General features: G+C 34.5%; 2 protein-coding genes across 2 annotated transcripts in view; one reads left to right on the top strand and one right to left on the bottom strand.

The window, feature by feature from the left end:
* The window catches only part of LOC135795329 (lithostathine-like), a 45,712-nt gene extending 37,562 nt beyond the window's left edge, over window positions 1-8,150 (bottom strand). Inside the window, exon 1 of the mRNA XM_065306977.1 lies at window positions 7,902-8,150. The gene's annotated coding sequence lies outside the window, so the exon portion shown is untranslated. The remainder of the gene's footprint in view (window positions 1-7,901) is intronic.
* A 1,454-nt stretch (window positions 8,151-9,604) lies between these two features.
* LOC135795884 (uncharacterized) lies at window positions 9,605-10,512 on the top strand. Its single transcript, XM_065307688.1, has 4 exons — window positions 9,605-9,865; window positions 9,928-10,030; window positions 10,102-10,219; window positions 10,292-10,512. The coding sequence occupies exons 1-4, from the start codon at window positions 9,759-9,761 to the stop codon at window positions 10,483-10,485; spliced, it is 522 nt and encodes a 173-aa protein (XP_065163760.1). The 5' UTR covers window positions 9,605-9,758; the 3' UTR covers window positions 10,486-10,512.
* Window positions 10,513-26,270: the final 15,758 nt, after the last annotated feature.

The raw sequence follows: 26,270 nt of genomic DNA, 5'->3' as shown, positions 1-26,270 counted from the left end.
ATAAAATTTAATTTGCATACGATGTGTTGATACATATCAGTCGTTTCCACCTCATAGCCACACGATTTCCGTTCGTTGCATCATCAAATCCACATTTTCCTGCGTATTTGCGATAAAACCAACGATGAAGTAATGAAGTTCACATAAAATCTAAGAATAAAATTTAATTCCATGAAATTACACACCAGCGTATGACTAACTAAACATTTGTGAAACAAAACCGCAGTCTATCATTTACTTTCCATTCACATCCAGCGTGAAATACCAATTTCTATTTGTAGTTATTATTTATTTTATTATCCTGACGTCACCCGCGAACCTACTCCACTTTCCATCCGCTTTGTATGCGTTGTGAGAAATATCTTTATCGCCTTGGTCGAGTCCACGTTATGCATTAAGAATTTGACATGGAATTAATCTCGAATTTAATGTCGTAAGCAGTGACTTCACTCATGGACTCATGGATTCCACTTGCAGTCATAGAGTGAAAATTAATCGTAAATTTCATCTTTCATCTCGGATAGCAGTTCAATTTATAGATCCATGTCACTTCTATTATTAGCTTTTGTTATAGCGTCGGGCGTTTGCGAGGCGAGGATGGAAAATAGAAGAAAATAGCAAAACTCGATACAGATTGACAGTTACTGCTTGCCGGCTGCCGCTCGACCGGAAATGAATGAAAAATTCGATTTATATTGGTCCATGCATCAAGTCAATCAAATATCTGCGCACCATTGAACCTTATGTACTTAAGTACTGCAGGTTTATTTACGGTTGTGATGATATACAGGATGTGAGCGCTGTGATCGTAAATTTATTATTGGAGGTTATGTTATAACCTGTACAGGCGTCTAATACTCGTGGACGATAAAGTTTATTTATGGCTGTTTTATAGTAACGCAACAATAAAATTGGTCAGTGGATGATTTTATGACAAACCGCAATATTGTGGTCGTAAATAAGGAAATAATTTTCGCTAATAAATAGAAAATTTAGTGGAATAATCTTGTAGGGACCAGTGATTAATGGGCAATTTATTTTAAAATAAATTTTAGTGTTTTAAATGTCACATCTTATTTTATAACATATTTAGGATGAAATTTTACGTAAAAATCTGTAAAAATTAATTTGTTTTATTTTTTGAGACACAATTTTATAATATATTAAGTATTAGCTTTAACCCGCGGCTTTGCTCGCGAATATCTAAAATAATGAAGTTGCTTCCGTCGGCGTCTGTAGTCACAGAAGAAGTAACAATGAAGTAGAATGGCGGGAAGTTTAAAATGGCTGAAAGTATAGTCTATGGAAGTATAGTGTACAGTCTCCATAGTGTAGTCAATTGGATTTGATGTTGACGTAGCTGTCGGTAATACAGTGTGATAATACAGTGTGATGGTACTATAGTACTTAGGTTTGAGCTTCATTGCTGGAATGCTAGATGACGTTAAAGTAGTCAAATAGCCAGATGCAGAGGTATTATTGGCTAAACAATTTCTTTATTTTATTTAAAAAAATATTTTTTTTATTAAATAAAAAGTAGCCTATAACCATTCGGGGACCACTAAGAATATGTGTACAAATTTTCATGATGATCGGTTAAGTAGTTTTTGCCTGAAAGTGTAACAAACATCAGAACTTTCGCATTTGTAATATTAGTTGGGATTAAGCTCCACCCGTGACTAAAACCTGTGTATAAAGTATTTTAGTCACTGCTCTGACTGTCCGTGTATAAAGTAACACTTTATGTGTCTCAAAACCGTGAAAAAAAACTTAAAAAACAAAATTTTATGAAAAAATCTCCAAAAATTGATTAAAAATTCATTTTTTTGTAATTTTTAACTTTTTAACTTAATTTTTTCTTATTATATTTAATTTTTTTACAAAAATTTAACCAAATTCCAACTTAAACATTATCTTAAATTCATTTAATTATTAGAACCTAAGTGTTTAACCACTTAAACAGTTTCCAAGACGAATAGTTTTGTTTTAAACTCAACAAACAGCAACTTTCGCCGTATTGTCCCAGCATTGTATGCAAATGGATAACAGGGATTTCCCATTTCCACTGTACGCGCCAAATGTTGAATTTTGGCGGCGAAATTTCCGACTATAAAACCCGCGACGACGTTTTATGACAATCGTGAAATCACGAAAAGTTATAATTAACTTCTGATTTTCTACCAGCGCAGGAATCACATTTCCACAGCGCGCTTAGAAATGCGCCGCGTCAAATTCTAAGCAAACTGCATTTAAGCCGTGGATAAATAATGAATTTCTCGGTACCAGAAGCGAAAACTAGAGCGAAGGCCACGCCGAGTAAATACCAAGCAGTGTTAATTTATTAATTTATACTGCGGCGCGTCTTAAATGGATAATGTAGGGATTAATTAATCAAAGAGTTTCCTCTTTCGTTTTTCTCCTTTTTCCATCATCATTTGTGTGAATATAATTTCTATTTTATTCGATTCAGTAATGTAAAACATCAGATTTCAATTTCAATTAATCAACTCGAATTAATTAACTTTCATCAAGTGCTGGTGAAAGAACGTGAAAAAGTCTGGATGAGAAGAATTTCCTTTTCTCCTTTCGTAAGCGCGCGTTTGTTTCAGGATCAGGTATGCTTTTGTAATGGAATTAAGTGAAACAAGTAGGAAATAGGGAGAGGAAAAAAAAATAACACACAGATGCACAACTGGGCGGGATAAAAAGAGGACAAAACGATGAAACAAATTGCACGTTTCGGGGGCGCGCGCCGGCCTCGTTGTGATTTATCGCTTCGCAACATATTGTTGTAATTAACCCAGAAATAAGGTCGATTTGTAGCAAAAACATGTGAACAAAGTGCGCGCACGGTAGCCAAAGTGGGCCGGGAGTTGCCGGTGAGCACGAACATTACTCGAAACAATATTGTTAGCTCGAGGCGGGATATAATTGGACGTGAACTACCGAAATTCCGTCCGGAAATACACAAAACTTGATATCATCTAGGTGACTAATTTTAAAGTTGAAAATTTCAAGTGAAATATTAATTTATACTATTTTACAAACAATTAAAAAGTCATGTTTTAAGCTCTAGGGTAGAAAAAACGTTTTTCTTCACTTTTTCTGCGAAAAATTAGGAAAAAAATACAAAACTTGATATAAACGTTGAGACTGATATTTAATTTGAAAATGTGAAGTGAAATATTATTTTAAAATATGTTGCACACTTTTATAAAGTCGTTTTTTGCGCTCTAGAGCAGAAAACACGTTTTTTTTTTCACTTTTTATGCATAAAAATAGAAAAAAATAAACAAAATTTCATATAAACGTTGTAATAACTTTTAAACATAAAAATCTACAGAGAAATATTAATTTAAACTCATTTAAAAAGTGATACTTTACACCCTAGAACAGAAAACACGTTTTTCGTCACTTTTTATGCATAAAAATAGAAAAAAATAAACAAAACATTATATAAACATCGTAATAACTTTTAAACTTATAAATCTAGAGTGAAATATCAATTTAAACTCATTTAAAAAGTGATATTTTACGCCCTAGAGCAAAAAACACGTTTTTCCCCACTTTCCGTGCGTAAAGATCGAATTTTACACACCATGCGGAAACTTGAAACATGAAAACGAAGATAAGGGATGCAAATCACGCCGTCGAATGTTTCGACCGAGCAAACTGCTCAAAATGCAAATTAAATCTGTCACACACTATTTCGACGTCATAACTTGCGTGACAGGCAAACAAGTGCACTACTATACTATGCGTTTTATAATATTTTTATAACAATAAATTCATAGTTTAATATTAATGCTTTTTCTGCTTTTATTGGTCTGTTGACTTGTGTGGTATTTGCGTGAATTAGATTTTATTTGATATTTTTATTATCCTTGCTTTTTATGCGTTGAATTTCATTATTTCAGACTCGTCTCTTCAAAACACCCGAAACCGATGCTGATAGATGTATTGTATTCTGCAGTTGCTTTATTTTCGTGTTTATGTTTATGCTAAATGGTAATAAACATTTTTCCTCTGGCCATTCACAGTAGGTGCGTATTTTGATGGCTTTTGGTAGCCTTTTTTGCGGAAATGTTTTTATTATTCGGCCGTTTTAATGAACCTGTTATTTCTTTTATGGCATCATACCTACAATTTTAATGAGCGCGTAAAATCAAAAGTATTATAACCCAAGCTGCGAGATCAAAAGAAATATTTATTCGCATTTGTGGAAGTTAATCTAGAAAATAATAACGTTGCTCTGCCAAAGCGAATGAAGAAGATTGCACGTTTTCTGGTAACTGACACATTTATCTTGAATTCGCTCATGCGCAGCATTGTACGCGTAGTAAAACGTTGCTTGTCAGCGATTTTCATCTACATTTGCTCTATTTAACTTGTCACTTAACTAAATAGTTGTCAACATGACACATCATTAACTGAAACGCGCTCAAACACGATTTATCATCTAACTTTCAACTGCATTTCATATTTTCGGATGCAGGCTGTTTAAAAATACAAAAATAAATAAATATTCTGTCATAAATTTTTTCATATTTCATCTTTAGTTATACCAGCCGTGTTACTTTCGGTGGATTACGTTTCATATTTTTTCTTGCCATCGCATTGCAGCAGGAAGGCACAACTCTATCTCGTCCTGATCTGCGTACGGTGCTGCATTCGACGTGCGACGTGCTCATTGTATGCGCATTACGTCTGCCGCGGTGTCATTTTAATTTTAAAATCTGCGTGTTGGTGTGGGACTGCAGGATTGCAGTAAATGTGGTGTAGACTGGCGTTGCGATACGGTGCATTTCGCCTCTGTGCGCCCATCTGGTCGCCTCATTATTTTCGCATCGAAAAGCCCTCGTAACGTTCGTATTCCTGCACGCCTCGTGTTTCCAGCTCGTTCCGGCTGCCTGCCCGTCGTCCGTTTTCCAGTAATGCTGGAAAATTTTCTGTTACACACGGCGCTTTGCCGAATCCAAATGTGCCTGGGTTTTTGTTCTATGCTGTTTTTTTTTCGTTTGCAATGTGAATATGGAATGTATCACATAATTCAATTTCACACATATAAAAAACAAACATTTTAAAAATATATCCCTACTAATATTATAAATGCGAAAGTCCTGATGTTTGTTACACTTTCACGCAAAAACTACTTAACCGATCATCATGAAAATTTGTACACATATTCTTAGTGGTCCCCGAATGGTTATAGGCTACTTTTTATTTAATAAAAAAAATTATTTTTGAAATAAAATAAAGAAATTGTTTAGCCAATAATACCTCTGCATCTGGCTATTTGACTACTTTAACTCCATCTAGCATTCCAGCAATGAAGCTCAAACCTAAGTACTATAGTACCATTACACTGTATTATCACACTGTATTACCGACAGCTACGTCAACATCAAATCCAATTGACTACACTATGGAGGCTGTACACTATACTTCCATAGACTATTCTTTCAGCCATTTTAAACTTCCCGCCATTCTACTTCATTGTTACTTCTTCTGTGACTTCAGACGCGTACGGAAGCAACTTCATTATTTTAGATATTCGCGTTCGAAGCCGCGGATTAAAGCTAATACGTAATAATTTTATATTAATGCGTTCTTTTTTTTTTCAATTTTATTTATGCAGTGAAATACACTCGGTGTAAATTATGTCAAAGTGTGGATTTTAAATTTATGCGGTGTTATCTTTCACTTCCACATTTCAAATGGGATAATTGCATGTTTGTACTACATGAATAATTCACAATGCAAAAAATTACGTTTGCGCAAAAATTTCAAAAAATATTGGTTCCAACTGGTAATATCCCGAAAGCTCTCGGCAAGATGATAATCTCACAACGATCGTCGATTAAATGTATATTACGCTGTTCTAACTTTTATCAGGCTAACTGCAGCACAAAAGCTGTGAAATGAATGAGTTTATGCGCGCCTCCACACCGAACGGCGTTGCGATAAATGTGAAAACTGTGAAAACGTTGAAATTACTCATAAAGGGCCTCCTCGCCACCTCTTTCCGCCGACGAGGCCTTCCGTGCCTCTGAAGTAATGCGAAACCTTTCGGGTCAGAGGCGAAAAGTCGCAAAGTCGAAATTCGAAATTGGAGAAGCGGACGCTTATTATACGCCGTATCGTGGCGAGGCGCAACCGGCGGGCCTTTTTATTTCGATTAATTTCTTTAATGATTCCGCCTTTATTGTGGCAATATCGCACGTAGCGAATTTGCTTTTATATTTCCGACCCGTCGCGGCCCGGACTCATGAATGTATGGCAATCAGGCGCACTTCGTGCTTTTTGCCGGCTTCTGATTTATACGTACGTGAATTTCATATTCATTAGCGTTTTCGCTGCGCTTTAAACTTGCAAGTTTTAATGCTTTCGTTTGTGGCTCTTGCACTTTTGCATCGGGGAAAATTATTTAGTGCACTAACGGAAAATACGTAAATATTAAACTTTTAAAAAGCAAAAAATTAAATTTTTAAGTAAAAATTTAATACCAAAATTAAAACTGTTGATATTTCAAAATTTCTATTGACAGATTTTAATCTTGTCACACTTTCAATATTGAACCTTTCATGGGAAGCTTGTTTGCGACCCTAAATATTTAAAATTCTTTACCCAACGCGTCTATTTTTGCATTAACTTGAAATTCATCGGCTGGGCGTCGATGGTTTGCATGCGCGACGTTGTTTCGCGCTGAGATTTTCCCCAATAAACTCGTTCGGGTTTGAATTTTCGGGGCCTCGAACCTGATCGCCGTCGCAGCGTGCCGCATCATCGCCGGGGCCACTCAATAATAAATCACGCTTGATGGCCGTGCGAATTGAATTAACGATTCGCGAGCGCCAAAATAACGACGTCATACATTACGCGAGAACGCCACTCTATTGCCACCGACGGCAATATCGAAATGGCCATTCATTGCCGTTTATAGCATTATCAATTTCCTTATGATCGGGCGCGCAACTATAAAGGCAAATTTTTTGAAATTTTCGCTTTGAAATATGTCGCACCATTTAACAACCGCTTGAAATTCTGACGTGTTAGGTGCGTACAATGTTATGATTCATAACTTTTATTATGTCATTGCTTACCTAGCAAATGTTAATTTGTTATGCTAATTTGTGTGATAATATTTGAGATAACACAGAAGGTTATTTCACTAGAAATATTTCTATTTCTCAACACCTTGAGATATTTGTGTTTTGTCAATAATAAAATGAATTATTTCCGTAATAAATATCAATTTTATTGACACAATTTATCGAAATTGTATTTTATTAGGTATATTCATCGATAATTCAGTGTTTATCATTTTCTCGCTTTGTGTGACATCCGGCGCAAGAAAAACAAAAGCTAATAAACGTAATAAATAGCTCATGTGGCACGGCTCGTTGCGCTTTGATGTGTCGGCGCGTCGGTTTTGCGCATTTTGATAAATGCAGGCAGGAAATTAAATTTACACTCTTTGCAACTCTTCTTCTTTCGGCTTTCGGGCGCGCCGAGCGCAATAGATTCAATAGTAGTCTGTAACGTATGGCAAGGACTCTCTAGAGAAACTAATACTGGTGTACTTAATGCACGCCTGCTTGCCGGACGATAAAATAGGAAATTTGCATTTTAAAAAAGGTTATTTATAAAATGCCTCGGCGACAAGCGGCGAGGAAAGCGAAAATCGTAAAAACTTAAAGCGAACTTGGCGAACAACCGGGATGTGTGTAAAAAGTGCATTATTATGTTAACGAAGGACATTTGTCATCGTCACGATTTCAACAGACGACATGTCACTCCAGGTTTCATATTAATAATGAAAAGACATTAAAATCTCATTGACGTAAATATTATTCATTAAAAATTTTTAAAAATAAAAAAAATTAAATTTAAAAACTTACCAATTATTTGTAGAAAATAAATTCAATCTTCAAATCCCAATTAGTTTATTTTTATTTTTATTTTTATTTTCTTCTCCGGGTAAAAAAGTTTTAATTAACGACAGTTCGTCCCGCTGATGAAACTTAATCAACTCGTATAGTTTTGTTTCAGTATTTTAAACAAGCACTAACGAATCGCAAACTTTTTCGTTGCCGGAAGTGAAAAAAACTTCGCAACTCGCGAATTATCCTCTCAGAAGGATCCGCACACGCTGCGACGCGCCGCGGTCAGAGCTTATATGCACGTCTTGACGCCGACTGTTATCGAAGCACACTGGCGACTGGCCCGCGAAGATTCCTGCGCGAGGCCTTTGGCATCGCGGCTCGATTCACGCCAACGGTATTGTGTGCACCAGATCAGACACATTCGTGCTTTGCGGGCGCTACCGTACGCTCGACACTGTTGAGGCGACAACGCGTTTGCGTTCATTCAGTGAATTTCATCACTTGCAGCAAGAGTTTTTGATGATGGAGTCTGGTCCAGGTTCAGGTCAAAGCCACTGGGATTTTACCAAAGCGCAAGATTCACGCTGTTTGCTCCGCATTGCCAAACTATTGTGAGGAACAGCTAGTGAACAACTAAACAGCAGACGTGCAATAGTCTAGTCATAGGAAGACGTCTATCGTTTAGAAACAGCTAGACGTCGAGGGAGCGAACGAAATAAATGCGCTTTTCGGTCAGACGATCATTATCCTGGCGTATTATCAGAGAAAAAAATTGATTTGTGAAAAATTGTGGTTAATATATTAAATTTTCTGCTTTTAAAAATTATTTTTAGTAATTATTTACGAGAATTTATCGAATTTGTGTTTTTTTGTTTCAATTTAAGTTAAAAATTGAAAAAAATGATGAAAAATAAGTATTATTATCAATAATTAATAATAATTCAATTTTAAATGATTAATTATTGATATTTTCTCTTGTTTTGTTTGACAACTAAACATTTTTAGTGTTTCACAGGATAATATCACAAAATATCGCATTATTTCTTAAATAAATCCACAGATATAGAATTATTTTTAAATATATTGCTAAAAGTCATTGTTATTTAACATTTTTGATGTGATTTTTTAAACTTTGCATGACATATAAGACTCATAGTGATATGCAACTAATTATACACCATTTACCACAAGAGGAATGAAACATTTCAGACGAAATAACAGTAAATATACGATATGGCCGCAATGTAAAACGAAATCACAGAAAAAATAAACATAACATAATTGAAATACATACATTTAATGGTGATGAGCTGCCTCTAATTGAACCCATTAATTTGTCTTTGAACCACACACACGCGCACCATTCTATTGTCATATTTTTGCTTAAACACTAGCAATTTTAAGTTTTGTAAAAGAAATAATTAAAACGCAATGACTTACTCACGTCTACACTACGTCTTAAAAACTAAACACTGCATGTTTATACTTGTTGAGTTTCTCAATTCTTTGTGTTTTGTTTTCGCTGTTATCTTTGTTTTGATAGATTGTACGATAGATAAAACACGACATCACGCCACGGAATAAACTCACCGAATAAATCCACAGCTGATACATGCAGCGCCCTCTGCCGCTCAAGTCTCATACTATTCTACCAAACAAAACTCTGTAATGTCCTTCACATTTCAAAACTGAATTTCAAACATTTCACGCATTCTTATCAATTATATCATTATTACAATCATTCTCAATTACTAATAATTATCTCTCTTATCTTATCTTATAAATCTAGTGCAGTTTGTACGATTTACACCTAAATCTACTCAGTATTCTTTGTGATTCATTGTAAAATGTAACAAAAACACTGAAATAACCATGAAACAAGTACGAATTTTGGTTATCGGTGATGAAGCCGTAGGGAAAACCTCCCTAATTGAACGATATGTCAAAGAAACGTTTTTGATGAACCATTCACCCACAGTGTAAGTAATTTTATAAAAAAATTAAAAGTAAATTGATAATATTTAAACTGTTTTGTTTTTAGTATCAATGAATATGTTAAATATTCAAAGTATCACGAATTGCACATTCGAGATTGTTCAGCATTACCAGAATTTAAATCACTGAGATTTTTACAATACGCTGAGGTATTATTAAATTATTATTAATGAATTAAAACAGAAAGAAAGGTTAATGAAAGAATTTAATGTTTTTTTAGGTTGATATAATACTGTTTTGTTTTAATTTGGCTACAATTGGTACATTAGACAGTTTGAAAAGCAAATGGCTGCCGGAAGTCAAAGAACACTGCGGGAATGCAATACGCATTCTAGTTGGTAATTAATTCATTAATTAATTAATAAAAACAATAATTTTAAAGATAAACATTAAAATTTAATAAATTTCAGGCTGTAAAAATGATTTGGACTCAATAATCAACGAAAGCTTCATCATAAAAATGCAAGAACATCTAAAAATCAGTAAATACGTGAGATGTTCAGCAAAAACCAATGAAAACATCGACGCTGTAATTGCAACTGCTTTAAATGCAGTTTATTTAAACAATAGACTCTCTGTCAGGAAAAGTATCAAGAAGCATTAATATCAAAATAAATTATTAATAATAAAAGTATTGAGTGATTAATCTAAGTCAATTGAATGTATACTTTTGGCAACGGGACAGAGTAATTGCTCAGTGGTTCTATTTATAGGACTAGACTAAGGCGTAATTTGCATGTACATTGTACATACTGTTGCTTCAGTTGTTTCTGGGTCTCGTGTTATCCGAGTTTCCGCATTTCGCACGTTGCGATTAATCATACTCTTGGTTTTGGGCGGTGGCTGCCTAATAAATGTGCGTCGACAAACTAAGCAAGCAAGGCTTAGCAAGACATCAAGATAATGTATTATCAATTTCAATATTAACAAAAATGAAAATGAAATATCCCCGCTAATATTATAAATGCAAAAGTCCTGATGTTTGTTACACTTTCACGCAAAAACTACTTAACCGATCATCATGAAAATTTGTACACATATTCTTAGTGGTCCCCGAATGGTTATAGGCTACGTTTTATTTAATAAAAAAAATTATTTTTTATATAAAATTAAGAAATTGTTTAGTCAATAATACCTCTGCATCTGGCTATTTGACTACTTTAACGCCATCTAGCATTCCAGCAATGAAGCTCAAACCTAAGTACTATAGTACCATCACACTGTATTATCACACTGTATTACCGACAGCTACGTCAACATCAAATCCAATTGACTACACTATGGAGACTGTACACTATACTTCCATAGACTATACTTTCAGCCATTTTAAACTTCCCGCCATTCTACTTCATTGTTACTTCTTCTGTGACTACCGACGCGTACGGAAGCAACTTCATTATTTTAGATATTCGCGAGCGAAGCCGTGGGTTAAAGCAAGTTGAATATAAAATATGATTGGATACTTTAACTGAATTAAAAATCAATACAATAAAAAGTTTTAATTTAATTCAACAGTTACATTCACTCACCGGAATGAAAATGAAATATATACTATACATATTGATGCGGAATTAAATACAATCTAAACAGTGAGCTTTGTATTCCTGCTGGGTGAAATTAACAAGTGCATTTTAATGAAATCAAGAATGTGTACTCATTGTGTTTTGAATTTCCTGCTAGCGCATCTCGCGGCTGGTGTTTTCTGCGTTCAGTGGGCGGTTCAGAAGAGTATTATGCCAACATTAGCGTTTTCCAGGCCCGCCGGCATCCCGGTATGTAATAAAAAGCCGGACAAACGGCGGCTGCAACAAAACTACGATGTGGTAATGTTGCAATGCAGGCACGAGTGTGTTTATACGCTGGCGACGCGCATACATAAAGTCATCCAAAATTATCATTTGAATAAACAAATTTTCTAAACAAGAGCAGCCGACGAACCTACAATGTTGACGCGGATGTGCAATGTGCACGCGTGTTTTTCAAAATAGTTATTTAACATTTTTGTGGATATATACAGAGTATTTTATTAATAAACTAAGTTTTAAGCTTTTTTTTATTGGAAAAATTTTGTGTTACACTTTGTATAAATGTAAATTCAACCGTTATGACAGTTTTACAATGAAGTATACCTACATGTCCTGTTATCGTTTCTTGAATGCTTGTGTTACTATTGGGATTATCGTCGTTATCAAAGAGTTGCGCTTGTTACATGCATTTTAAGTGCTTTACAAACTTTTCAAGTGTCAAGTTTGCATTTCAAAACACCTTAGTATATAATGTCATGCCTGCTGGGATCATGATTAAATTACATGGAAGTTTGTTGTGCATACTTTAAAGTGACCAAGGAAATGTTAAAAAAAAAACACAATTAAGATCAAGATAGAATTTTTTTCTTGTGGAATTTTTATTTGTATTAAAAAATGATAGAAAAATATTTTAGCTCTTCTTCTTGTTTAACATCCACTTAAACTTGCGTTCTTCAAACGCGCGATAAAAATGTTCTTATGATTTTTCTTAAAACTCTGCGCGCTTTTCTTTGCGTTACTTTATGACCGTTTTACGATAAAACTACAAGACCCATGAAAATGTCTAAAAAGACTACAATAGAACTTCTTTATTTTTAGCAAAAAAAAATTAAAAATTAAATTTTTTTAAAGTAGTTTATACAATAATTAGCCAAAACAAACAAAAGCTATACAAACAATTAACAAAAAAGTTTTAATTAACGACAGTTCGTCCCGCTGATGAAACTTAATCAACTCGTATAGTTTTGTTTCAGTATTTTAAACAAGCACTAACGAATCGCAAACTTTTTCGTTGCCGGAAGTGAAAAAAACTTCGCAACTCGCGAATTATCCTCTCGGAAAGGATCCCGCACGCTGCACGACGCGCCGCGGTCGGAAAGCTTATGCACGTCTTGACGCCGACTGTTATCGAAGCACACTGGCGACTGGCCCGCGAAAGATTCCTGCGCGAGCGCGCAACTCGCGGCTCGATTCACGCCAACGGTGTGTGTGCACCGAATCAGACACATTCGTGCTTTGCGGGCGCTACCGTACGCTCGACACTGTTTGCGTTCATTCAGTGAATTTCATCACTTGCAGCAAGAGTTTTGATGATGAGTCTGGTCCAGGTTCAGGTCCAGAAACCACTGGGATTTTGCAAAGCGCAAGATTCACGCTGTTTTGCTCCGCATTGCCAAACTATTGTGAGAACAGCTAGTGAACAACTAAACAACTTGAACGTACAATAGTCTAGTCCTTAAGGAGACAAGTGTTTGAGACTTCGAAGAGATTCACAAGTTATACAGAGTAATCAGAAAGCAAATAAATTTAAATTTATTTTAATTATTTAACACTTTGTATATTAGCAAAACATCAATAGTAAACATGTGTGCCTTGTCTGGAAATAGTCCTAGATGGATTAGATTTGTGTGTGTATTGCAACTTGATGGAAGTTGTCGGAATTTGCGAATCAAAGACGCTAAGAGCTAAGAATACTCAAAGACATTCAACGCTTCCAACTTTGACTCTTGGTTTAACGCAAGTGCACGTCTGGGAAACTCTCCCAAGAAGTATATACGCTGAAGAAGATGAAGAAGGAGACCATGACATGTTCTAATTGCAAGGCGGAAAATGCCAACACATGCTCGCGGCTTTGCAATTAACAAATTACCATTATTAACTTTGCACCGTTGCATCCAGCGCTGATAAATCAATTTCTTAATAAAGAAATCGTTCTAATTTATTGTTTCTCACTTGTGTATGTTCTAAGTGCTGCGCACGAGGGCTTGAAGACTATGAAGAGCTTATAATACGCAGAATGTTGTGTTGTTAAGGCCGTTATGTCGTCGAGAGTCGAGCATCCTTGCAGGCGTCGCGGCCTCGCGGCATTTCCCACCGGAGAAGTGTTCTCCACGCGTGTATATTCGGAAACTGTGTGAGGTTGCTGCTCGCTTTGCTCGTCTGCTCCTGGCGGTACTCCTTAGCGCATGAGATTGTTCAAGTCGAGCGCCCGTTAGGCAGCGAGGAGCGCAATTTGTTTACGGAAATTGCTTTCGCTGCGCGGCTACATGCCCATGCCAAAGTGTAATAAAATAATTAGTTTCAGTGTGCGTTTAATTATTCTTTATGAAGTTTTAATTTCCTAGCAAAAGCTTCGGAAATTTATATAATAAATTAATGTTCTTTTAATAATTTTAAATCTTTACTAGAAAATAATTTAATTTTTTTGTTTAAATTTTTGTTTTTTGGTTTGTAACATGCGGTATTTTGATATCTTGGGGTCGTTTGTGCATGCATAATGTACACATATTGCGCAAATTAAAATTTATGTTTTTTATTAAAACTTCAATCTGGTGGAGGCGCTGAAATTATTACAATATCGCGTGTTACGGCGAAAGTTTTAAATAAATTTTCGGTTTTTCTGCAGGAAATTAAAGTACACTTTAACCTGAAACTTTGCATGTATATCAAAATAAATACTCGCCAAGATAAAAGTTTAATTTGTTGAAAATTTACATGCTTCACGCTGGATTAGCACCGAATCAAAACATTTCAAATTCAACTTCACTCTCACTACCGCAGAACGCTCGCAATCCTAAACTGAAAGCTTTTCCGCTTTCCGGCCTTTCACGCCTGCCTTAACATGTATGCAAACAAACAAAAGTAGCAACCTGTCATTAATTTGAATTAACTGTCGAGTAATTTGATTGATTTCACACAATAGACGTGTTTCTATTCCAAATACCAATTTTGATTAACCAAAACTATTTTAATTATGAGCACAGTTTATAGTTACACAATGAATATAAAATATGATTGGATACTCTAACTGTATTAAAAATCAATACAATAAAAAAGTTTTAATTTAATTCTACAGTTTCATTCACTCTCTGGAATGAAAATGAAATATCCCCGCTAATATTATAAATGCAAAAGTCCTGATGTTTGTTACACTTTCACGCAAAAACTACTTAACCGATCATCATGAAAATTTGTACACATATTCTTAGTGGTCCCCGAATGGTTATAGGCTACGTTTTATTTAATAAAAAAAATTATTTTTTATATAAAATTAAGAAATTGTTTAGTCAATAATACCTCTGCATCTGGCTATTTGACTACTTTAACGCCATCTAGCATTCCAGCAATGAAGCTCAAACCTAAGGCAATTATGTACCATCACACTGTATTATCACACTGTATTACCGACAGCTACGTCAACATCAAATCCACTGACCTAAATTGGCGGAGGACTGTACACTCATACTTCCATATAGACTATACTTTCAGCCATTTCAACTTCCCGCCATTCTATACTTCATTGTTACTTTTCTGTGACTACTGACGCGTAATGGAAGCAACTTCATTATTTTTAGATATGCCCGCGAGCGAAGCCGTGGGTTAAAGCAAGTTGAATATGTAACATGATTGGATACTTAACTGAATTAAAAATCAATACAATAAAAGTTTTAATTTAATTCAACAGTTACATTCACTCACCGGAATGAAATGAAATATATACTATGCTATTGATGCGGAATTAAAATACAATCTAAACAGTGAGCTTTGTATTCCTGCTGGGTGAAATTAACAAGTGCATTTTAACAAAGAACGTGACAATAATAAATTATTTTTGTAATTGATTGTTTGACACTTGCAATCAATGAAAACGAATTATAGAACTTGATTGCAGAGGAAGTAATTGGAATTGAACAGTAAAGATATATAATTATTAACGATATTTTAAGCTTCGGTACACATTGCCACCTACAATTATTTGATTCTATACAGGTATAATAAATTATACGGTAGCACCTGGAAGCTGTTATTATCTTATTATTCTGGATGTGATTTATTATTATGATGAAATTTGTTTTGTTTTTAATTGAATTTAATTGATTCTTTGATTAGTTTAAGCTTAGTTCTTTTTTAACTGACATTTAATTGACATTTAAAGGGTAAATATTGAATTTTATTCTTTACAATTTGATTTTTCACGCAAATCATGCATTTTCTCATTTGAGCTTTGCACAATTTAACATATTACGCGATCGCGCATGAAGGTGAAGAAATTTGGCAATTGAAAGTGGGGCTTTCGCTGCTGCGCTTGAATAAGCTTATTTGTGTAGTTGACATCATGCATAAAATTTCGTACGTCGCTTGGCTGCCACCAACGGAGATGAACGCGCGGTGTTGTGACAAAAATGTAAACGGCAGACGATTTATTGCATCCTTTGCCGTGTCGAATCTGCTGAAACTGAAATAAATTCACGCTGAAGAGAAACTTAAAAGAATGAAAAAGTTGTCGTTAATATAAAAAGTCCCACATAATTCGTATTTTTTGTACGTAAAACTCTAAAATTAAATGAAATATGTGGGAAAGTGTGCTTCATGACAAGACACATAAAATTGCCAAAGTTATTATACAAAATTTTAAGTTTTAAAGTTATTTTTGAATATTTTGAATATTTTGAATCGTTTAAAGAAAGTTGTTTCAGAGCTACTGCCAAATTTATTCGTCCACATTTTAAAGTTCTGTCACTATAATAAAGTTCTTTATCACGGTACATTTGTACATTTAACAGTAAACGTGTTTTTTTATTTACATCTTCTCTCACAAGTGGTAATCTCAATCTATCATTATTATGTCAAAGCTGTATACGCGTCGCAGAGTCGTTAATTTCAACGCCTTTGATTTAGGTTTTAGTTTTTTTCAATCCAACGCATGCATGCAGACAGCAAAAACCACTCAATACATAATATACATAATAAAATTTCATTTTATTATTCCATTCATGCGTCAAAGGAGCACTAACTAGCACCGGCCGTGGGGCATCGTACGCACGTTTCTCTAAACGCCTCTAAACATTAAAATTAATTAAGTTTGTCGCTTTGAAGCTGCGTTTTGTACCGCGCCTTTTTTCGTAACACGATAGCATAGTTTCACAGCGATTAGAGTTACATAAATTCTGCGAGCGACGGATTTGGTGACCTCAGCTTCTAATGCAATTGCAAGTCGTAAACATTGTGAATCACTTCGATGAGAATAAGAAATGTTACAGTGCTTGCGACAAATAACGCAAACTTATTTTACTCATTTACTATTTTTAAATGGCGAGTGTTTTAGAAATGTAGTAGCCAATGCGTATAACCTCAGCAATGACGTTCGATTCAAGCAAATAAATCACTTTTATTACATTCTTGCCTTGGAAATGCTCTCGGATTTACAGTAAATTGTAAACAATGAAACTGTACTTGGATTTTGTTTGGTGTTTTGCAGAAATCAAATGAGTTTTCAAGTCGGAAATTGCAAAAATAACTTTGACGAAGGAAACAAAACTTTTGTGGTTGATGACAGATCATCCATTGGGAATACCAAATTGCACAATTTGTATTAACAGTGACAGGAAAACCCAAAACTTATTAGAAATTAGATTATTTTTGATTTTTTAATGTTTTATTCATTTTTATATAAAAAAAAACTAAAAAATCAATATTTTTAACTTTTATTAACTTTTTATTATAAATACTTTACTACAGGTGATAATAAAAGTAAATTAATTAATTTTACACAATTCATCTTACCAATGATCTAATATGAGCAAAATACACGAACCTTTTCATGCTTTGAAAAGAACCTTGCCATTTATTAGAGCTTAACTGCTTAACACCATTCATTAATGACATTAATTATTTTACACCTCAAGAATATGCATTTCCACTCACTAAATTCCTTCATTTAAAAAATTTACATACTCCTGCAATAAAAATCAAATTTATGTAGTGTGAATAATGCGTGGAATTTTATTTTGACAAAAACAAAATTCTCCAATATTTATTGCATGGGATTATTGAAATTCTTTCAACATTGAAACATTAACCATTGCATCGAACACAAAAGCACACCACATAATATATAGATGTGTCTTCTGGTGCTAGCACATCCTGACGTTGCTCGTTGGCCTTTTATTTATTTTATTTATTGCGCTGCGATTTAAACCGACGCGCATGGAACCCATCCGAGCCGACCCGACGCAATGACCTAAAAATATTTATCTCGTCGCATTCGAAGCAGCAACATCACTAACATGCTCTCGAAGATGCAGCGCGCCCTTTCGCCTTTGGCCGCGGGTCGACCCTGCAGGAAGAAGGAAGCAACAAGCCGATCGAACACGACCAGAACACTAACATCAACAACATACCGAAGGCATTGCAACGCGCTTGCAACGTCACGACGATTACGGCCGAGAAAACGAGTGCGTGAGTGTGCTGGTGGGTTTTTTCTAAGTCCTTGGGATCCTTGGGATCTTCGGGATCCTCGCAAAGCGTGTTACGAGCGTGTTACGTCTTAAAGCGACGTGCAGGGGAATTCTTCCAGTCTTATTTCCACATTTCCCACATCTGCTAAACGCGCGTGGAGGACTTGTAGCACGATGCGAAAAGAGTCCATAGAATCGGCGATTCTATACTCGGTATATGTTAGCCGTGCGAGTAATGCGAAAATGCAATCTTTTGTGTGAAATAAATGAGCGACGTTTGGGTCGATTTCTTCGTTTTGCGCTCGTCTTGTGCTCATTCTTCTCATTTTTTTCGTGCACTTCGATTGCGTGAATGTTTCTGAAGGAGTCTGAACATCGCGTGTGCTCATAATCAGAGGATGAAATCCAGATTTCATGCTCTGAAAGATAACAACAAAATTAACACATAAAAATATTAATAAAGTCTATAAATTCAAATTTAATTATGATGATTTCATGGAGTTGAATCACATCTTCACTTTGTTAACTAGAACATGTCTTTAACAAATAGCAATATAAGTTAAAATTAGAAATTAGTGTTTAGACGTTTAAATCGAAATTATTTGTTGATGTTGTTGTAATTTCAAGACCAAATAAGCAATACATTCCGACACAAGTTCATTGTGACTCGAGAAAGTGAAATAACTTACTGTTTTGGTAGCAGTTGTTAAACCCCGCATCTTTTATGGTTTCCTTTGATCGATTTGATTATAAATATCACAAAATTATTCCTTCGACGCCAGATGTGACTTGCATGCATGAATTTTTTCGATTTCTATCAAACGAATGTAGCTGGCATGTTTAATTGCTCTGTGATTTCATGTTCTGCTGAAGTGTGATAGCCTGATTGGGAATGGTTGTGAAATTCGAACTGAATTTGGTGTTGTAAAACGTTTTCTATGTGATGACCGAATTGTGTCAGTTCCAGTTACATGTTTAAAATTGCTTTTACGCATTTTTATGAAAATATTATGCGAAACACTTGTTTCAATCTGTTTGCATTCTGTATTTTGTATTAATACGTTAAACAGATGCGACTGTCATAGTAATACAAATATGCAAATGTAAAAGCAAAGAAGCACCGTATGCGCACTTTTCGTATCTTGATCGTAATGACCTGAAAATGCAACGAAAGCAGCATACGTGCAGTGTCATGCAACGAAAGTAATTTTAAGAGTTGAAAAGACCAGACACAAATTGGGAACCAACAGAAAAAACCTCGTTTATGCCACTCAAAATTCATAATTGAGGCGATTAATCAACCTTAGTTCTGGTGGTTATTGCACATCTCAGATTACATCTCGGCATCTTATGTTTTACATCTTGACATCACATGATTGCTTTATTAATTAGCCTTGTTTTGACCATGTTGGCAGTTTATCATGATCTCTACAAATTGAAAGCCATAAAGCAGTTTTCACCAAAATCGACAAAGTGAAAAGAAAAACAAGTTTATAATTTTACTTAAATATTTTTTATTCTCTATGCAATATCTTATTTTTAAATATTCTATTTTAAATGTCAACTAAATATGACGCCAGTATATTTATTAGATGGATGACAGTCATACTTTCATTGCCATTGTGTGCGTTATTGTTTTCATCAACTAAGCACACAAAATGCGGAGTGGACATCATCAATCATAGTTAATTCAGAAATAACCTATAGTTGCACAAGTTGAGCGACGCTATTTTCTCCCGTGTTGAAAACAATTAATTTGAATATTCCACCGTTTTCGCTTTCAATGTTTTTAATGGAGAATGGCAGCTATATAAACGGACCTCCCGCAATTCGAATTTTATTGCATGTTTTATGCATATTTAAAAATGATTCATTCATAGATTTATTACAATTCTGAATTCATCTGTGTGTCATTTAATATACCATATGTAAAATAATCTAAATAAAATTTTATTTTTTGATTATTTTGTAATTTTTAACGCACTGTATAAAGATACATTAAAATATCCGCGACCTTACTTTATGCAAATTCCATTAACTCATTGAGAAGTGAGCGAGCGTTGTTTCGGTGCTGATTACACTCACCGACTGGTATTTGGATGACATAAATAATGATATTATTTTGGCGAAACTATTTTTACGATTTCGTTCGTCGCTGGCGCTGCGAAGGCGTTTGGCGCCTATCGATGACATCATCCGTGTATTTTCGCTATCCGTTTGTATATATTTACCACACAGCATCATCATCTGCGACTGTGTGTGGCATTGATCCATTCGGTTCAGTTTCTGTTTGCGCTCTGCTCTACAATGTGAGCGCTCCGCGATTCGTACCTGCAATTCCTCAGGCGTTGCATCATGCACGCCGGACCGTTAATGAAACAATCAAGTATCGGGCGAAAACAATGATGACCGCACCATTCACGATTCTGTCTCGTGCAGTTTGTCGCACGCTTTGCGGTTTTAATGTGCTCAATTTACATTCATTATGTGCACTGCCCAGCGCGTGCTGCTCTTCAAACTTTGATAAGCTTTCAGTATTTATGAAGATTTACATTTTAAATCATTCGGGCAAGTGTTTATTACGTTCGGAAATTTGATTACTGGATTTTTAGATGAAATAAACGTTAATTTTATGTTTAAAACAAAATTTACTGAAGGGAAATGATTTTGTTGGATATTGCCTGCAATGGCTCAGATGGCACACTAAAAATAATGCTTTGCGCCTCGTAAAATCCCAGTGTTACATTTAGTTACAATGTTACGATGCACTAATCTAAAGTTATGCCCCTGCATGGCCGAGTGCATTACACTCTCGGACGTTCAGTACTTATTTGGACATTTCGCTCATTGTTATGTGCTTGTTACACATTACCGAAAGCGGCGGCCGGAACGCCTGGAACCCGTCGGTTTGAGACGCAAAAAAAGGTACAACACTCAAGGCGTTCTGTTTTTCACCCACACATCACATACACTTGTTGTGGGATATGTTGCTGCGAATGTTCACCAGCCGCAGCCTCTGCAAGTGTTTTTTGTTTTTTGTTTTCTGGACTCTATAACACTTTGTCGATCAATGGTACGATTCGTAAGCAAAAATTACTTATTGGCCATTGTATTCATGACACATTTATTCAGTGCATATGTATGCCGTTCTTGTCGTTTTACTCGCGCCGCAAGTTACGAAGACAAAAGCGTAGTTTGTCGCCATCGGGGTTTTCGCCTGTAATTACCAACGAGCGGGCCGAGTATGCATGCACCAATTATTGCTGATTTATGTCTTTAAGTCACTCGATATGCCACGCTGGAGAACAGACGAGCTTTGCGTTCGCCGGTCGTTTAGCACACCGTGGATATATGGTATACCTCTGAACGAACGCATCAGTCTGTTTAAACTATGATGAGTTAGTGTGATATCAGCTTTCAAGATGGATTGTTTAGGAGAATGAATTACATTAGTATTTATTTGTTAAATTTTGACATTTTACATGAATGCTAAAATCTAACTGCATTGTTAGTTGCAGCAGAAATAAATTCACGCATTAGCAATACATTAGTATATCCTGTCCATTGTCCTGGCATATCTGAACATGCCCCTACTCCTTGTGACACAATCCCATTCTGCACTCCGTTGCAAATTAAGGGGCCTCCAGAATCACCACGAGCAGAACCAGTATTGTAGTCTCCCTTAACACAAACGGACGGAACTCCATAATGTTGTAATTCTAATATTTGAATCCATTCAAGGCAGTCTGTTATTCTTACAGTAGTAGCTTGTAGGTGGTCCGTCTGTGTGTTTTGATTTTGATTTATATTTCCCCAACCTTGAACTTGACAAATGGTTCCAACTCTTGGATTGTTATTAACACTTGGCAACCGAATGGGTTGAGCACGTTCAGAATATTGAATCGGAAGTACTAGTTCAATTAATGCAATATCGTTTAATACATAATTAGCCCCTCCCGCACCTGGTATTTTAACTTCTTGGTAATTATTGTGTATTTTAATATTTTTGATTTGGTGTGGAATGCCACGTTGAGAAAGTTTTGTCATTCCGACAACTACTTGCAGGTATTCCGGACTTTGACGATTAAAAATTACGTTTTAACACAATGTCCAGCTGTTAATATCCATGTTGGTGCTATAATTGATCCACCACAAATGTGCGTATATGTACGGGAGGATGGTATATATTGTTGCAAAGATATCTGATAGGGCGCTTGGGTAATATCAATATTGAATCCACGAAATATTTTTCTGTGTGCTATTTTAAATATTTACCAATTTAGTGGTATGAAGTGCATCAATTTAATTCTGCTTACCTTGAGAATCGCACGTCAGTACAACTACTAGTAGAATAGTACTGAGTAGTTGCGACATTTTGGAACTGTTCTAGTATCGTGGTAATGCTCCGTATTTATAGGTAAATTAAATTTGTGTTATCATAATTTATATTTTACAAAGAACACTAAAATAGCGATCATGAAGGTACGTGAATATAACATAAATATCTACTGGATTTTATGGCCAAATTGCAACAAAGTAAAACAAATAAAAAGGCAAAATTTTGTCTTTTTTGTGTCAAATGTAGTTTTCATATAAATTTGCAAATAGGTCCTAAATGCTTAATGTTAGCAAAAAAAGTAACTAAAATAATCGATGTAGAATTAAATTATCTATCAGAATATGATAACGGAATTTTAAAATTCCAATTTTTAGTTTTCAACATAAAAAAGAGAAATGTTTTGCCTTTTTTATGACGAAATCTTTTATTTCAGCAAATGCAGGTTGTGTAATAATTAGAATTTTTAAATTCTGTTTTCGGATTCTGAAAGTAGATTAAAATCTACATCGGAAACCAATAATTCATTTATAAATTATAGCTTTATTGGCATGTAAAAATGATTTTTTTATTAAAATTGCAAATAGGGCCTAAACGGTTAATGTTGGGAAAATAATTCCTTAAATAGTCGATGTAGAATTAAATTATCTTTGAGAATCTGAAAACAGAATTTAAATATTCCAATTATTGCAGAACATGGATTTGCTGAAATAAAAGATTTCGTCATAAAAAATGCAAAAGATCACTCTTTTTTATGTTGAAAATTAAAAGTTGGAATTTTTAAATTCTGTTTTCGGATTCTGGTAGATTATTTAATTCTACATCGATTATTTTAGTAACTTTTTCAGTAAACATTGATCGTTAAGGCCCTAAATACAAATTTGAATAACCAAAAAAAAAAGACAAAAAGATAAATCTTTTGTGACGAAATCTTTTTCACCAAGTGCAGCTTCTGTAATAATTGGAATTTTTAAATTCTGTTTTCGAATTCTGAATGTAGATTAAATTCTGAATCGGAAATCAGTAACACAAGTAAAGATTAAGGACCTATTGGCATGAGAAATCCAGTTTTTCTATTAAAATTGCAAATAGGGCCTAAACAGTCAATGTTATATTCTGTTTTCGGATTCTGTAAGCTAATTTTATTCTATATCGACTACTTAAGTAATTATTTGCTTAACATTATCCATAGAGGCCCTATTAATCATAACAAACTCATGGAAATCCAACAAAAATATGGCGGGAATTGTCTATGTCCACTTTCTGCGTTCCTAATATCACGAACTGATGAGCAGTTCAATTTTCGTATTTCCTCTACCAAATTTTGTTGAGAAATCCGATGAAATTCATACACAAAATCTTTTGAATATTAGGATCGCAGAATGTGCGAGTAGGCTGCTGAATTAATAATGAATCTTATTGTAACACCCTGTGGCGGCGTAATTTATTTATTCATAAACAGATGGCAGTGGTGTCAATATTTAAATAAATTATAGTAAATATTAAATTAAAAATTGATTTTAAAGTGTTTCACGGTTGTAGGAATGCACAGTTATAAGCCATGCTACGGTAGTTGCCTAAAAATACCAAATATAAAATTATATATAACGAATAAGTCCACTATTAATTTAAAATCAATTTTCAGTTTAATATTGCATCAAAATTTATTTAAATATTGCCACCGCTGCCATCTGTTTATGAGTAAATAAATTACTCGCCACTGGGTGTTACAATAAATTTCATTATTAATTCAGCAGCCTACTCGCACATTCTGCGATCCTAATATTCAAAAGATTTTGTGTATGAATTTTATCGGATTTCTCATCAAAATTTGGTCGAGGAAATACGAATATTTTTGTTGGATTTCCATGAGTTTCAATGATTAATAGGGCCTCTATGGATAATGTTAAGCAAATAATTACTTAAATAGTCGATATAGAATAAAATTAGCGTTCAGAATCCGAAAACAGAATATAACATTGAGCGTTTAGGCCCTATTTGCAATTTTAATATAAAAATTAAATTTTACATGCCAATAGGGCCTTAACCTATAATGGTGTTACTGATTTCCGATCCAGAATTTAATCTACTAGCAGAATCCAAAAACAGAATTCAAAAATTCCAATTATTACAGAAGCTGCATTTGGTGAAATAAAGATTTCATCATAAAAAAGGCAAAAGATTTCTCTTTTTTATGTTGAACATTAATAATTGGAATTTTTAAATTCTGTTTCTAGATTCTGATAGATGATTTAATTCTACATCGATTATTTAAGTACCATTTTTGTCTAACATTGACCGTTTAGGCCCTATTTGCATTAATCACGTATATTCCGTCTAATTTATAAGATTAAATGGTAATTATCTCGACAACTAAATGAGCTAGAAAAAAAATATCAACATATTCTTGATCCCTGTAAAATTCTCGACAAGATGGCATCCTAATTGAAAAATGATAAAAATGGCACAAAAAATTTTTAACATAAAGATTTTGTTATAAAAAAGGCAAAAGATTTCTCTTTTTTATGTTGAAAACTAAAAATTGGATTTTTTTAATTCTGTTTTCGGATTCTGATAGATGATTTAATTCTACATCGATTATTTTAGTAACTTTTTTTGCTAACATTAACGGTTTAGGCCCTATTTACAAATTTTAGTTCAAACTGCATTCGACATAAAAAAGAGAAATCTTTTGCCTTTTTTATAACAAAATCTTTTCGTTAAAAATTTTTTGTGCCATTTTTATCATTTTTCAATTAGGATACCATCTTGTCGAGAATTTTACAAGGATCAAGAATATGTTGTTAGTTTTTTTCTAGCTCCTTTAGTTGTCGAGATAATTACCATTTAATTAACTGTTTCGACCTGAAAAATTTTAAAAAATAAGTTCGACCCTGTTGTTCAGGAGATTATAATTTCATTAAAAAAAGTTCGACCCTGTCTTTCAGCATAAAATATTTTTGTTGACCCTATTAAGCAATATTGAACGCAAAAATCAATACAAAATAGTCATTTTGCACGGTGATTTTAGGGCATTTCCAAAGGGTTTCAAGAGTCGTAAAAATACTCATCTTAAAGAGGAACTCTTTAACTATTATAAGATGGTGAGATAGTCCAAATTGCTTTATTAGTTCCGGAAATATAGGGTGTTTTTTACAGCCACTTTTAGAAATTTTAAAAATAACCAATTTTTGACGGCTATTTGAAGGCACTTCCCGAGGGTCTAGAAGGTCGACAAAGTAGCCATCCTATAAAGGGCCTTTTTATCTAATATATGCCGTTAAGATCATCCAAATTGCTTCATTGGTACCGGAAATATAGGGTGTTTTTCACGGCCACTTTTAGAAATGTTAGAAATAGCCAATTTTTGACGGCCATTTTAGGGCACTTCCGAAGGACTTACAAGATCGGAAAGGTAGCCATCTTATAAAGGGCCTCTTTATCTATTATATGCCGCAGAGGTAATCTAAATTGCTTCATTGGTTCCGGAAATATAGGGTGTTTTTCACGTCAACTTTTGGAAATTTTAAAAATAGCCAATTTTTTACGGCCATTTTAGGGCACTTCCGGAGGACCTAGAGGGTCAGCAAGGTAGCCATCTTATAAAGGGCCTCTTTATCTATTATATGCCGGTAAGATAATACATATTGCTATATCGGTTTCAGAAATATAGGGTGTTTTTCACGGCAACTTTTCGAAATTTGACGACCATTTTGGGGCCCTTCTGAAAGGCATAGAAGATCGGGATCGGGAAGGTAAAAAACTCAGCTTCTTCACGAATCTTATCACA

Source organism: Atheta coriaria, unplaced genomic scaffold, assembly GCF_025399875.1.
Source record: "Atheta coriaria isolate IRGN ID8LTWV9N9 unplaced genomic scaffold, Caltech_Dcor_3.1 hic_scaffold_7_pilon, whole genome shotgun sequence".
NCBI classification, from domain to species: domain Eukaryota; kingdom Metazoa; phylum Arthropoda; class Insecta; order Coleoptera; family Staphylinidae; genus Dalotia; species Dalotia coriaria.
The sequence above is the reverse complement of the archived record's forward strand: the minus strand, read 5'-3'. Positions and strand labels throughout refer to the sequence as shown.